The 16,022-nt window shown below is 35.5% G+C and overlaps 1 protein-coding gene across 1 annotated transcript in view; it reads left to right on the top strand.

Moving 5' to 3' along the window:
* TTC7B (tetratricopeptide repeat domain 7B) overlaps positions 1–15,422 on the top strand; it is a gene marked incomplete at both ends in the record, with an annotated part of 41,565 nt that extends 26,143 nt beyond the window's left edge. Inside the window, 2 exons of the mRNA XM_009576463.1 lie at positions 9,406–9,546; positions 15,195–15,422. Coding sequence (XP_009574758.1) covers positions 9,406–9,546; positions 15,195–15,422 — 369 coding nt within the window. The remainder of the gene's footprint in view (positions 1–9,405; positions 9,547–15,194) is intronic.
* Positions 15,423–16,022: the final 600 nt, after the last annotated feature.

The raw sequence follows: 16,022 nt of genomic DNA, 5'->3' as shown, positions 1-16,022 counted from the left end.
AGATTATATAAAAATTTTGCAGAAATTATAAGCATGTCATAGCGTTTGAGTGAGAAAACTTTAAGCAGACTGTCAAAAAAACATTGCTCACAAAAGGTAGATGATAGAAACAATTGATGTTCGAGATGTTAGACCTTTATAGGCTGAAAAAGCTCGTGCAAATTCTGTGGATCCCCAGTGTTTAGAAATGCAGAAGGAATTTGACATTTAAATAAATAAACAAATGTTAAAATAGGGGTATACAGGAAAGGTATTGTGGAAAATCCTCTTAGGACAGAAATGTTTGCTCACCTCCTCTTTACACAGTATAATGCTACCATGTGTGTGCATTTATGTGTATGTATACACATGAATATTTGGAAATTTTCCCCTTCCTAACTTTGCTTGCCACCTATGATGATGATCCCCTTTGCCTGTCTAGTCTGAGTTCGGCCAATCTGAGTACTAAGAAATGAGAGCTAAAATTCAAATCTGAAGTCTTGTGTACTTGCAATTTGAATTTTAAAATCCTTTTAAAAAAAGTACATCTAGCTGTAATGGGTGTAAAACATTCTTTTTCTTAGATGTATCAATTAAGCAGAAGTTGAAATTTGGAAAAAAAAAAGTCTTAAAAAACAGTTTTATATAGAGCTTTTAGCAATCTCATAATCAGAAATGATTAAATGATTCAAGTTTAAATTTGTGTAACCTTTGAAGTATAGAAAGAGTATATTGTGAATTTCTCACAAGGCTAGACTGTTAATTCTAATGCCCTGATCAATAACGGTGGCAAATCTGCTTTAAGTTTGCCTTCTATTTCAGCTGGTTTGCCATGAGTGGCATGCACCCATATTTGTATGTATTGATGAAGGAAATAAATATGGAGAAAAAAAAGTTTTGATGAATCAATCACTGAAGTAAAATCTCACAGGGAGGCAGGCACATTTCCTATCCAAAGATAGATATGCAATATGCAAATCACTTGAAACTTATTTGGCTATTTTGGTTCAGGTAAATTGCACTCAATCTTTTTAAAAACAGATTATTCAATTTGTTGTGTATTGATTGCAGTCCATTGAGTTTATCAGAGGAAGAAACAATAGTAGCTGAGTTTTAAACTTTGGTCTTTGTTTCCCCTTAAATATATTTTACAAATTTATGCATTAGAACATAGGGAAAAAATCTTTGATTTGTTTTTTTAATCTAGTTTAGTATGGAAGGAGAGTACATATGAGTACAGGGTATTTTTTTTTACGTTGCTTTCAGAAAAAGTGATACTTATTTTATGTAGAAGCCATTTCCATCTTACTGAATGGTGAAATAAATGCTTTGCATTTTTTGGCATCCATGAGTCCATTAAACCCTGTTCTTGGATCTTTTTTCTTTCCCGCCCTCCCCCCCCCCCCCTTATCACTCTCTTTGTTTCACTTTTTAGCCTCTGATACTTCCTCATCTTCTCTCTCAAGAACAGAGTCTCCTCTCCAACTGTTTGTATCTTCTCATCTTCCTCATCCTCATCCTAAACCAGATACCTTTGTCTGGCCCCATGCAGCCTCTCCATACTGTGACCAAGTTCCTGAGCCCTGTACACCTTCTCGCTGTAAATTTGTTTTCTATTCCTGATGGGTGTGTTAGTTTGTGCTGTATTCTTCTGATAATCTTGATAACTGATAAACCGTGTTTAAACAGTTTAAGTTTCAACAGAGTGTCAGTGAAATCTGGCCTTTCAGTTGCACTTCATTAAATACTGAATGGGTTTTAAGAGTTTCATCAGAATAGACTGTCTTATTGATCCCAAAAGAGGTACAGTTACAGACATATTTAATAGTCTGTTCTCATCACTGTTACAGAAAATGATAGGGTTTTGGTAAAAGAGGTTATTGGCCAAGACTGCTTTGTAGCATTTACTGCTGTAAATTATTTCCATTGCTGGCATCTTTTGCCTAACAAGACTCTCCTTTCCACAGAATTTCCTTCTTATCTGTACAGTTTTCAATTACTTAATTTCAGAAAGCCTTAGCTAATCGCATCCAAAACCTTCCCTGAAAATTCACACACAGGAAGAAATTTCCTAAATATCAGTGTGTATTTTCATATTGCAGGTAGGGCATATTGGAGTGTTTGAGAGGTATTAGAGCAGTGAAAATCAGCATTATGCTGTTTCAAGTCAAGAGCCGTCTGTTCATTGAAATGATGCCAATTTAAACATGCTGTAAGATCAATCCCCATGTTGTTTGAATACAAACTGTACGGTAATGCTACCAGAGTAGTTCAGGTGGCAGGGTAAAATCAACATCGTTTCCCAGCCATTTCTTTTTAACTCCTTTTCATTTCTGTTAAATTGTCCTTCACTGAAAGCTTTATGCATAGTGCTGTTTTGTTACTGCATTTTCTATAATCCAATCTTAAGAAATTCATTTTTGACACCTAGCCTCTAACTGATATCATGTCAAAGATATTAATTCCTAACAAAATGTAGAAAATAAATCTTAGAGTATTAGCAAAATTCACTTGTTAAAATAGCTGACGTAAGACCAGAGTTTTGAAAACACTAGCTCATATGTAAGCCTGTAACTGGAAACTAAGGAAAGCACTTCCTTTAGACTCCAGGAAATCCGTGTCCTACGGAAGTTTAACTAGTTGAAGTCTGACTTTCTTCCTGAAGCATTTGAATAGCTAATTGATTGCTATTACAGGTTTGGGTGTCGTTGAGTTGAACTTGCTCAGACCTACTCTATAAACAGTACATCCCAGTTAGCATTAAATTACTTGTTCTTTGCAGAGCTACAAGTTAATAAGAACCCACTCAAGAGTGAAGGCAAACTGAAAGAATGCAGAAGCCCAAGCACGGACTCCATTATGTAAAACCCAAGTTTTCCATTTCCAAGCTACCGTATCCTCAGGGAAAGGAGCTTCCACAATATGCATGAGAAGTAGAAGCATAGAATCATAGAATGATAGAATCATTAAGGTTGGAAAAGACCTCTAAGATCATCGAGTCCAACCGTCAACCCAACACCACCATGCCCATTAAACCATGTCCCTAAGCGTCTCATCTACACGTGTTTTAAATACTTCCAGGGATGGTAACTCAACCACTTCCCTGGGCAGCCTGTTCCAAGGCCTGACCACTCTTTCAGTAAAGAAATTTTTCCTAATGTCCAATCTAAGTAGCAGAACCATGAAAAAAAACAGATATTGGAGTCCTTTGTATAGTGTAAATAATTAATGAAAGTTAAAGCTCTCTATCTTTGAGGAAGGAGAGGTTTGCCTAGATGCTTATAGCAGGTTAGTATAGTTACCAGGGCTGAAAATCTCATATTCTATATCTTGCTCAGTTCAATTTTTTTTCTAGTGAAAGAAGCAAAAGGCACTTTGTATTACTGACTTGATTTCCAATTTCTGTTGAACAGGAACATGATTTTAGAGGTGTAGCAAATGCTCTATGAAAATATTTATTGTAAACAGTAATCTTGTTTAATTTTTTTATCTTTTGAAACCCTGTAAACCTGATTTGCAGTTTGAAGATTATCAGAAATCCTCTGGCTTTCTTGGAGTTCTTGGTTTATGTATATATATATAAAATTTTTTTTTCTCCTTCTTACTTTGGATTTTAATTTGTGGTTTGATCTGTTCAAAGGCAATCCATCAGATGCTTACTTTCATGGTTTTTACTCCCTTTTTTCAGTTTGTAAGTAGTATTCATGTGCAGTTCTATTAATTTATGCAGGACTTAAATCACTTTCTCCTTTACCACAAAACATACATGTTTTGTCCATCAGTAATGCAAGATTGATAGTGTGTAAAGCAAGGCTGATGCTCTTTGCCCATTCAGTCACCCCAAGGCCTGTAATCTTACGAGATCTGAATGCACTCAACTAACACTTGCATTTAATAATTAAAGAGGCAGTATTCATTTCTAGAGGACTGCAAATAAAGATATATTAGGAAGGTCTTGTATAACATAATGGCCAGCTGCCAGTGTGTTATATTAGAGAAGATTTTATGCCACTGCTGTTCCTAAGGAGTACGTTGGTCCAGAATGCAACATTGCAACTGCTGTCATGAGTCATAATAAACTACTGCTTTCTCTTGTGGTACAAATTTTGCTTGTAGAATAAATCTCTTAAGAGTACACTTTAAAATAATGAAATTACGAAAACAAGCTAAATAAGAGAGAATGAAGAATATAGATCAATAAAAATAACTGCTGCTTTAAACAGGATGTGAAATCATGTTCTTTTTCTCTAACCAGTTACATTAGAAAGCTGTGTGTTTAGCCTTGAATAATAAATTATGGGATTTTTTTTTTCATTGATTACTTTACTTTCTCATAGATTTTTATGAGGTAGTACAGGAGACCAATTTGGTGGAGGAGAGAAAAGTAAAAGATACGTAAAACAGCATGTTTGATAGTGACTAAGCACAGAAAATCTTTTTCAAAGAGCTGAGAGGTTGCTCTATGAATGATGCTGTCCATACCTGAGTACTGATATCTCCATGCATAACTTTGTACCAAAAGATAAGCTAGCTTTGTAATTTGTGATTGTGAAAGATGTCTCAGACACTTAATGAATTTTATAGGAAAAATTGTTCATTTTGGCTAAACCTGCCAACCTATCTTATCAAATGCATCACTTCAGTGATGCATTAGTCCTGTGGAAGGTACTGCCTCTTTGTATCATGCAATTGCGTTTTTTTAGCACAGAGTTCTTTGTATGTCACACCACTAATGTACTTACTGCCAGCTTTGTGTGCATGTGAAGTTGAAAGTGGGTTTTTCCTCTTTTCTCCTGCATGAGCATTGCTGTTAAAGCATTTTTTCTTCATGTAAATGTTGAAACATTGAAAATGTGATGAATGTAAAACTGTTTAGTAATATTCTCTTTTATGGTATAAAAAGAAATCCTGTTGTAGTGTTTTTGTCAGTTGATAAGAACATGTTTCATGAAGGATGACAGTCCATTCTTTTACTCATTTTCAGAAGGAGAATTTGATGTACATAGCAAAGTGATCTTGTTTTTCTCCTGTATGCCAACTAAGTGCTGATAGAGTCCATGCCTTAGTTCATGTCCATTAGGCTACATTGTGAAGAATTTGTGGGGAAATGACCAAGGAAAGAACTGAAGAAGTCATAACACGCTTATTTACATAGGGTGACTTATAAATTGTATTTAAAAGATGGGTTTCCTGTAGACTCTCCTGTAATACTTATTTTAAGAAAAGCCTGAAGAGAATAAATTGAACACGCTGTTGTTCACAGAAGTTGAACTGTAGGTGTGACTTGGAAAAGAAAGGTTTCTGTGAGATGACTTAACTTCCTGGTTAAATTGTGTTTGAACAAGGCTGTTGGTAGGTTTTCTATTTGAGATGGAATTGAAACATTGACATAACCATGGTTGTTGCAGCTATGGTTAGTATGGTTGGTGAGTAGAAACTCTGTAAAGTCTGGACAGATGTCATTGTAGGAAACTTGAGTGGGAGGTTATACCTTTTTTATTTAGAAACATTTTGTTATGATTAAGACCTTCTGTCACACTTTGGAGTGTGCAATGTGATTGTGATTCCAGATGTTAATCAACAAGTAATTTCAGTAGTGAATTCTAGCTCTTACAAAGACAGTTCCTGTTTTGTACTTGGCCTTTTTAGTATAAACAAGCTTCAGAACAAAACTGAACAAATGAAAGTGAGTAGCCAGGATCCATTTTGGTGATATATTACTTTTCCAGACCTCATGCTTTTATATTTCAAAATAAACACTCTTTGCTGCTTGTGGTATTTTGAGGGAATTTTTTCTTAATTCTTAAGTGTCACGTTATAGCAGCAGGTCTAGTTGTTGTCTGGGAAGAGCAAGGATATTTGTGTGTGTGAAAGATACAGTAAAATTTTAAACCATAAATTACTGCTACTCTATCTGAGCATTTGAAGGAAGCTACAACTGAGTGAATTGTAACACTGAAAGTGAGGATATGTTTGTGTTTGGGTGAGGGTACTGAACACAGACCAAAGAAAGAAAAATAGAGATAAGGCTGGGAAGAGAGAGCAGAGCTTACGACAAAACCAACAGGGAGCCACCAAATAAGTAACTGGCTACACAGGATCTGTGAGGCCTTGAGCAGACTTTAAGATCCAGTCTTTACCCTCAGTTTCTCACAAACCACTATGTATCTTGACCAGTTGTAGTTGAAATTACTATACATTTTACAATTGTAATGTGACTATAAAGATCTGAATCTGGGGACCCTTGGGTTAGAACAAGGAACAAATAGTTCAGATAAGTTAGTTCTAATGAGAAAAGTGTTGAATAAAATTTGGAGAAAGATTGGAGAAAGCTTTTTAGTACACAGGATCTTTAAATGATCTTTAAATGATTTTTAGTTGTCTGCAAAATGAAAGCTTACTAATTATGTTTTAACAGAAAGAGCCAGAAATGAGTCATGATGACAGCTAATTGCGGCAATAAATACTAAAGAAGCATTTAGGGGTTTATGGGTTAGAGCTATCAGCATGAGTGCAATGTATCTGAAAGACGTCTGACTGGGCAATGTCAAAAAACTACTGTTATTTTAAAAAAAAAAAAAAAAGGTAATAGCAAAGATGTAAAAGTGTGATAAAGGATACAGTGGCTGTGCTGATTAGATATGCAAGTCTGTACTAGAGGTCATTCCCCCTCCTTTTGGAAACTGTATAGCCCTGTGCTTGATATCTGTCTTAATAGCCACCGCAAGGAGGGTTTTTAAAGAAACAAAACCAAAACAAAAAAGCCCAACTGTCGATACTCTTGTGCTGTTTCGCACATCCTTAAGTTCTCTACATTTTAAATAAGACTGAAGCATGAAGGATTTCAAAGGCTGGGATTTCCAAACAGCCCTGCAGAAGATTGCACCAAGTTTCTTTATATGCTGCTTAACATTGATCTTCAAACTTAAACCCCAAGAATCTTCTTATTTGGGATGTTGTTTAGAGATAGCTTAAATTTTGGCTTATTATATAATTATATAATAATCTGCAGTCTGAGTTTCTAAAGCAGTTAAGTTACTTCGTTCACATTGAATTTTATATTGTTAATATTCATGATTAATTAAGAATACGTTTTTATATCAGCTGTATTAATTTAGTGAAAGATAGGAGGTAACTATTTTCTAGTAGTTTCATTGAAGTAAGAACACTTGAAGACTATGACTTTGTATATAGAACTAATTGCTTCAGAGAACTAATTGCTGCAATATGTTAAGGGATACCTTTTTCCTAAACAGGAAATATAAGCAATTTGAATAATTGCTTATACTGAATAATTTGAATATATTATTGAATAATAACACTTTGAAAAAAAATTTCTAGAAAGATTTTTTTTGTTTAGGTTTTTTCTTTTTTCTGCAACTCAGAATAAAGTCCAGGATAGGAGTTAATTACCATAGGAAGCTCTCGGTATCCATTCCGTTTTAACTTTAATATAGGTGGCACTGCAACTCATAAGAATTTTATCACAATATAGTTCTTTTTTATATGGAAATTGATGTACAAAAGGTTTTAATAACATATTACCATATGTGCTTTATGGTTAAGTACTAGAGGCTTAAAATCTAGCAGCACACTTTCTATATAAGATTACTTGTGGCCTTGCTAGCAGCCAGAGTCCTTGCTTTAAATAATAGAAAATATAGGCCCTTTTTAATACTACATTAAATACTTGCTTTTCAGAAGGAAGGGATTAGATGATATCCTTTGTGTCAGTGAATCGCACCTTTTCTTTACAAATTCTTCTGGAGAGATGAGGAGGCTCTTTGACTATTAGTCCCTGGAAGGCTAACAAGTGACAGGCTGCAGTGCATTTACAGAAATGGATGTCAGACAAGAAGAGGATTACCGGTGACTAGTACTTATTTATGGTACCTTTGCTGGTATTTTTCTTGGAATACGCTCCACATGCTTCTTGCTTAGCCTTCCCTTTTGTATTTCTTCAGAAGTTAAGAACATTGAAGACACACAAAGACTTTAGTGAATGTTCAACTCTGCAGGCTGGAGTTTGAGTTGTTTCATCAGCCAGTAAAGGAAAGCAAACTCCACGGCCAAATACTGTTTCAGATCTTCAGGGCAATTCCTTATTCATAATGACATATGAAATGCTAATTATGTCCTGTGCTGCTTTTCCCTTGTTTCTGTCAGTTAAGGGAAACATGATGCACACTTTCAGACAAACTTCCTCTTTCCACTGATCTGTGTACTAAGAATTTCTTCTGCTTTTCTGGTTTGCTGATTTATCTTGTCACACTTAAGAATGTATGTTTTATGTGGCAAATTCCTTCTTGTTAAAATTCTTAAAAAACCTGTGATATTAAGAGCAAAGGTTTCATTTATTTCTTAACTGCTAGTGATGGGGATGAGCTTGTGGGGTGCAGTTCAATCTGTACAGGATTCAATACTGTCTTTTGGGGTACCTGCCATTGTTGACCATTACAGATATGCTGATAGAAGACTTCTCATTTGATCCAATATGGAATATTTCACTTCCATTATTTATTAATCAGCCCTAGTCAGTCTGAGATTTTGTAATTTCTAATTATAAAACAACTAGAGATACGTTGAAGCTTAGATGACAGGAAGGAGTGTAGCTTAAAATATTCATGGTCTTGATTTAAAAAAAAAAAAAAAAAAAGACTAAATAAGCTGTCAGTAATTGGCTATCCAAAGTACAGTTGCCATTAGATATTCTCTAGTCATAGAAGCCTTTTTATTTCCAGTTTTTTGAAAAGGGTAGTATTTGCCAATAAGATTATAATCTTACTTGTACATGCTTCATTTTATGAGAATTATTCTTTACATAGTGTACTTTGGGAATGTTCTTTATGCAAGGGACTTTTTTGCCACAAGGCATTTCAACTCAGCGTTCTTGATTAGCTAAGGTTTACATTCAGTGCAGTTTAATTGTGTATTTGTGATGGGGTATGTTGTGATTATCTTGCATATTTTAGTTCTCTTTTTTTGTACTGTTACTAGTCTTAAAATAGTCCTCTAATTGCACTCTATGGAAAGACATAGCAATTACTAATATCAAAGTGCATGCAGCAACCTGAAGATTACAGTGTACAATACCATCACAAACCTTTTTTCAGATCGTACATTGCCAGAAAAGAGGTGTCGAGTTTAATAGAGAGTATTCATAGTAGCAACCTGAAAATGTGTCAGGTGTAGTTACCAATGTTCAGTGTGGTTTTTATATAGTCTTTCAGACCAGTATAAAAGCTTTCATAACAAGGAAAATTAACCTGACATTTCAAAAAACTTCTCCAAAACGGTACATGTAAATTAAATCTTGAGGAGTTTGTGGTAAAACCTCTTATGAAAAGGGTTACAATTAAATGTTTTATGCAACATGTATGGCCTTCATTCTTTCTATGATGGTAATTTTTTTTATTACTTCTACAGGTTCAGTCCATGCCACATCAATAGCAGCTTCCAGAGTGGAGCAAGCACTGTCTGAGGTTGCTTCATCTCTGCAAAGCAGTGCCCCTAAACAAGGTCCCCTGCATCCTTGGATGACTCTGGCTCAAATATGGCTTCATGCAGGTACTGTGAAAGTAAAATTCTTTCTTGTTCTTTCCTCTCCCCTTTCTTGCTAGCCTAAGGACTTGCAAAAATCTGTTGGTTTCATTCAGAATCTGTTATCGCTTATCAGATCAAACTTCTTCCAGGTGTGTGTGTGGCACTGAAGCAAGTCAAGAAATAAAAAGCACATTAGAGTTGCTCGTGTGTAAGATCATTTATGTAAGATAAGGCACTGGTTTTATAATGCAGCTGTTATCAGTGGAGTCATATCTTCTGTAGAACAAAGGCAACACTCTCTCCCTTATCCGTGAAGAATTTAGTTTCTGAACTACCTTGAGTATCTTAGTATTTGGAAATTTAGATGGTTGGAAAAAGATGTTTGTGGGGTTATTGAATAGAGTTCCTGCAACTAGAAAAGCTTTATCATGGAAAATAAATAACTCTGCATATGTAGAAAAAAAGGGTAGTAGTACTATTGAGCAACCTGTCCCTTGCAGCTATGATAATGAGTTCTTATTCAGTTCTCTTCCTTTTAGCTTCATTAATGTAAAATATCCAGGATTGTTTTTCTAGTCATCATGAGCGGATTTAGTATTGTTATGCTGCTTCAAGCCTCAAGCTAAATGCAATATCACAAGTGACTTACATAAAATTTCAACCAGAAAATGATGATCTAGTGTATTTTTACATAGTTAAAAATGTATACCATGCAATTGTTTTTACTGATATTTGCATCAGAAAGGTGTAATTTAGAAATCAGTCAGCAATTGTTCTGCTTTGGTCTGCTTTCAGACTTGAGCATTTTTCAGTGACATAATTATTTTTTTTCTTCATGTTTACATTCAAGAAAACAGTGCTGTATTTCTTAGCATTTTAATTTACCTATTTTGCATTAACAGTTTCATTGTGTGAAAGTCGTTACAGGGCAATGGCTCACAGTTATTAATTAGTGTTTTGGAGAAAAAGCCCAGAAGATTGGAAAGAAAGAGCAATGATAGTGATCTCATTTGAGGGTGGAAGGGCTCCTCAAAAGCAACACAGATTAGAACAAGGCAAGGCCCAGCAGGGCATTGTAATCACTTGCCCTGCATCGTGGCATCATTGATTTTAAATATTTATAAACCATCACAGACGGCCATCTACAGTAACTCTTAGCATCTATAATGCTGATGATTTCTCAACCTTCTGTGACAGCTTGTTCCACTGCTTATTTTCTGTTTTTCAATTTGTGTTGGTCATGTCCTGTTGCTGCTTATCTGGTCCATGCAAATGACTGCCACTGTTTTGCCCACAAAGGAGAGGTCTGGACACTCTTTGGTGATTCCTTTTTAGTTCACAATTTAGTCAGGTTTGTATGCATGTTGGTGGTCTGCTGCTGCAACCTGCTGCACAGTCCACTTTCCACTCTTAAAAATATCTATCTCAGCAAGCGTGGTCTGTAGGCCATATTCTTGATTCCCAGCAGGAGGAAGCATGGGTGGGAAGTAGGAGAGAGTTGGATTAGAGAGTGAACTAAAGTGTTAAAGATCCAGGGGAAGGACACAACAAAATATGAAGACTGCTCTGACTCTTTGTGTATGGGGAGCAATGAAAGAAAAAAACAAGAGATGAAAGAGAGCTTCTGTCTGCCTTCAGAGAAGATACTGCAACCTGAAGTCTACTTCCTCTCTACTTTGGAATGATCCTGTTCTTGATACTTCAGGCTGGTGATTTGTGCTCATTTCAGAGTGTGTAGGTATCCTGCTATTCAGCTACTTGTCCTGCTTATAATGCCTTGAGCCTTGAGAAAGGCTCTTTACTGTAGGAACATTCAGAATAAAGTTTTCTCCCAGAAGCACAATACAAAGCAGATATTCTGGAAGGTATCTTCATCAGTATATATGGGTACTTGCATAGAAAACAGCGATAAAATTACTTAACGCCTTACTTACAGCACATGTTATTTAAACAAAAGTGAAGATTTACCGTTGGGAAATTGCTTCCTTTTTGAGACTCATGCCACATTTAACTGTTTGACTCCCTGTGTGGTTGTGTGGTGTTTTACTTCTTAGTGGTAGTGGTGGTGGGGAAATCTTTAACAAGCTTTAAGTCTTAAAAATTATTCTTCCTGTTAGATTAGAGACATGGAAAAGTTACGTAAATAAGTTCTAAGACATGCAAAACTTAGTGGAATGTATTTATCCAAACTAATATATATATGATGTGAAAAGGAGAGAAAATGCTGCTTCTTATGGATATACAGTGTCATTCCAGCTGTCATTAGTGTAAATGAGCGTGGCAGTCAGTCCAAAGAACTTGATTTTGCACACAGTAACTGGCTTTTAATTTTTCATCTTGTGTTTATTAATGGACTGTTTCAGCCTTTCATTTCTGGGCATACAGTGTAAAGGTGGAAAATCAGGCTCATTTTAACTGTGAAACAAAATTACTTTTGCAATTAGTACATTCTGCAGTAACTCACTTAAAAACCTGACCTGTCCCTAAATGATGGCTGTGATGGTCCTTTGAGAAATGCATCAGGACTGAACTCAATATTTCTATGCAGCTTGATTGGAAAATAGGTTGATTTCTCAATAAAATGCAAGTGTAAGTGTTGGAAGGGTTTGAGCCAGAAGGCTCTTGGTGTTCTCTAGGTGGAGACATTGAGAAGAGCACATCAGACTTGGCACCTGATTTCTCTTCAAACTGCTGCTCCTCTCTGAGATTTTCCTACAAAGTCTGCTGGCACTTGTCAGTTTTCCGCAACTGATTTATTTGAATTTGCCATGTTGGTTTTTAACATTTTTATTCAGTTTGAAGTTGTTATCTCAGAATGAACAGCTCTCAGTTTCAAAAATTTCTTGAATTAACTTTCACCCTTAACACGTAGCCACAAGTTCAACTTTCTGTTCATTCTTTCATAGCTTTTCAAAAAGCTGGCTGTATACTCTGTTGAGGTGGCATAACTTCTCGTAGAGAAAAGGAGAAGTTATTTTAAAAATAACTTTATAATAACTTAAGCATAAAGGAATTATTTTGTTTAAATTTAATACTTTTAGGAAGGTCTGTTAATAACTGTCAAGTTTCTCTGCTGCAGTTAGTAAGCAGGACAGCAAGATTTAGTATCTCTTACAGTAATGTAAGACTAATTATAAGCAGTGTTGCAGCCTCTATTGGCTAGTGTTAAAAGCCATTGCTACCATACTTGTTTCCACTCAAGGAATACAGAATTTCAACTGCAGTCTGTTAAATTAGCCAGTCTCTGCTTATTTTTCAGTCTAGAATTATTGTGGTAGCAGATAATCATCTACTGCTGTCATTTTTAGTTTCTGCATATTATTTGCTAATTATAGCTTTTACTTAGTACCTTTTCAGTCTGTGTAAATCATATTTTTCCTCACTGTCTTTTCACCGAGCAACTTGGAAGTGTGTATTTGAAACTATGTTTCAAGTCTGATGATGCTGGAGAAGAGACAAGAAAACCAAGAGAATCAAATGGTTAGCATTTAAATAATGTAGTGTATTTTATACTCACTAAAATCTTGTTTCTCACATAGTAATATTGACCATGTAGCTTTTAGAAAAGCACTCAAGAATGAAGTACCCAAAGCTTTTCCAAAATATTATAGGGTTTTTAAAAAAAACCAACTCTCAGTACAATTCACATTTTATGGTGTATGTCCAGCTCTCAAATTATGGCTACAACTTGCTCTTTGGATTCTACCAACCGTTAGTAAAAATAAAATCCTAGAAAAGTTTAATTTTTCCTAAATTTACATTTTGATTTCAAAAATTTCATTCGTGCATTATCTTCCAGGTTTGCTATTCTTTAGTTATACATCTCTGACTGTGAGGTGGTTCTTTCAAGGCTAGGGGGAAAAAACATGTTGCTGGATCTGCAATTTCATGCGTTAGTTCTTCATGTGGATGAGACATTTTTCCATCAAAAAGCATTTCATTAGTTTCTGAAAATATACTGCATTAATCCATACATCCATGTGGACATACTATTTATGTTCGGTAGAATTTATTCTGTGAAATCACTGAGTCAACAGAGGAGCAAAATAATGCTTTTCTGGTAAAAAAAGTCTGTCTCCTATCAATAAGATCAGGTCTTAGAAGAAGAAAATAATTTACTCCAGCAACCCTACAAAAATCGGTTAAAAAAATAGGAAGTGAGTAGGACCTTTAAACTGTGCTTACTCACCAACTGCTACTGGAAGTCCAGTTTTTGGTAGTCATTGTTATAAATTGATTTTGATGAACATAATTATGAATATTCATAGCAGATTTCACCTGTAAGTTAAGGTTTATACACTCTGCTGTACTGAAGTTGACTAGTTAGGGATACTATTCAGTCTGTTTGATGCAATTATCTCAGAAGAAATCTCCTTTAAAGGCACTCAAACATCAGTCCCATTCAGAGTTTTAGGCCTAATCCCCAATCCGCTACCTTAGTGTGAGATCCTGATCTGATAGCCTTCAAACCAAGAAGGGTGGCCTGTACTGTACGGTGAGAAGCATGTCTTAAACAGCGATAGATCACTTTGCTGTTTTGATGGAGCACTTTGATTTAAACCTTAATCTATAAGACTCTTGTATAGTGTGATACAATAAAATGCAGTTACACAATTACTTTGAGTCTCAATTTTTCTAGGGTCTTTACCAAAGTAAAAGAAATAGATAACCCAACCCAGAACCTTTAATATCTTTTTCTTGCATTTAGTATTCCTTTATTCCTCTCTTCTCCCACTCTTTCAGCAAGATACTAAGATAATCCAGCAGGGTAGTGAAATAGCAGCGTTGAAGTGTGTCATAAGAGCTATTGAAGGCAAATACTTCTTCTGTTGTTAGTTGTTAATCATTTACTGAATGAACCTTTTCTTCCCCCTGTAGTCAATCTGATTTAGACAAGTGTGTGTCAGGCTACTCAGCTGCTTTCATCAGGAGTGAGTTATGTTAAATTAAATATAGCTGCTTCCTTTTTTTTGTTTTGTTTTTTTTTTTAAAGCTACGGAGTTAAATGTTCTTAGCTTCTGGAGGATATCTTAATAAAATGCTTGGAAATATGAACAAATTTTGTCAAATCCAGGATGCTGATTAAGCATTTCACATGTTTTGCTAACTTAACTAGGAAACTTTTCATATCGAATAACATTATATTTCTTTCAAAATGCTCTGAAGTAGGAAACTTAGAACCAGGCTTGCCATTTAGTGATTGGTAGCTGGAGCAAATGCTACTGCTTCCTTAACAGCTGACACACAAAATTCAGAAAACCGCATAATTAGTTGTGTTCTCTTACCTACTGTAAGAATCTCTGTGTGCAGTTTTGTGGTGGGTTTTCTGTTCTTAAGTAGTACTGGAATATTGGCATGCTCACATCTTAAGAATAAAACTAAAATGAAAAAATCCCAGACTTCAGTTAAAAATAACAAACTATAAAGAGTTTTCTGGTGTTTAAAACAGCCATTTAGAGGTTCAAACTCCTATTGCATTTAGAAAAGCAATTTTCCTAAAAGAGTAATTAATTTAAAACAATTTATGTAGTAATTTCTCTTAAGCTACAGAATTTTTTGAGCAAAATAGCTTTTGCTTAGAATGCAACTGTTTACAAATACAGCACATGTGACAACATCTAGTCATGGTATGATGAAGCAAGCATTCATTAGTCCTCACATTCCTTCCGCAGCTGAAGTCTACATAGGAATTGGGAAACCTGCTGAGGCCACAGCGTGTACCCAGGAAGCAGCTAATCTCTTTCCGATGTCGCATTATGTTCTCTACATGAGAGGTCAGGTGGCTGAACTTCGTGGAAATATTGATGAAGCCAAACGCTGGTATGAAGAGGCCTTATCTATTAGTCCTACCCATGTGAAAAGCATGCAAAGGCTGGTGAGTCTTGAGTCCATGTTCATAAGTACTTTTGTCTCCATATATGATATTGTATTGTGAAATCTTAACTCGGTGTGGCTAACACAGAGCTTACGAGTTTTGGATCTATACTCATTAGCAAAATAGCTTTGGAAACAGTCTTTTCTGGCTTTTTATTCTTTCTTCTCTGTGTGTTGGGACATAAAAAGGATCTACAGGCGATAAGACTCTTTCAGTCCTAACAGAGACTGCAAAAGAAGAAATCATTTGCATCTGCCTAATATTCAGTGCCGTTGGGAAATAAAGGTGGCTCTTGGTAAGAGGAGAGTTGGATACTGTAGTCTAGAGGAAAGACCAGTCATTCTGCTACCTAATTCCAAACTAAAAGTTGAATTCTACATGTTGATTGATTACCTTCATGCGATGTGATTTCTTGGATTTTTGAAAGGTAGAGAATCAGTCTTGCCCTCAAAGGAATGTGTAGCTTTAAGTACAAAGGTGCCTTCCCGAGCATAAATGCATAAGTTTGTTTATACGCTTCATATATACAGACATGTATATATTCTGTGCTTCCTGTGGTAGGAAAATCGCTTTCTTTTTTTAATCGAGTTTTCTTCCAGATAGAGCAGAGAAGAACAGCTGCAAT

Source organism: Fulmarus glacialis, unplaced genomic scaffold, assembly GCF_000690835.1.
Source record: "Fulmarus glacialis isolate BGI_N327 unplaced genomic scaffold, ASM69083v1 scaffold50364, whole genome shotgun sequence".
Lineage (NCBI taxonomy): Eukaryota > Metazoa > Chordata > Aves > Procellariiformes > Procellariidae > Fulmarus > Fulmarus glacialis.
The sequence above is the reverse complement of the archived record's forward strand: the minus strand, read 5'-3'. Positions and strand labels throughout refer to the sequence as shown.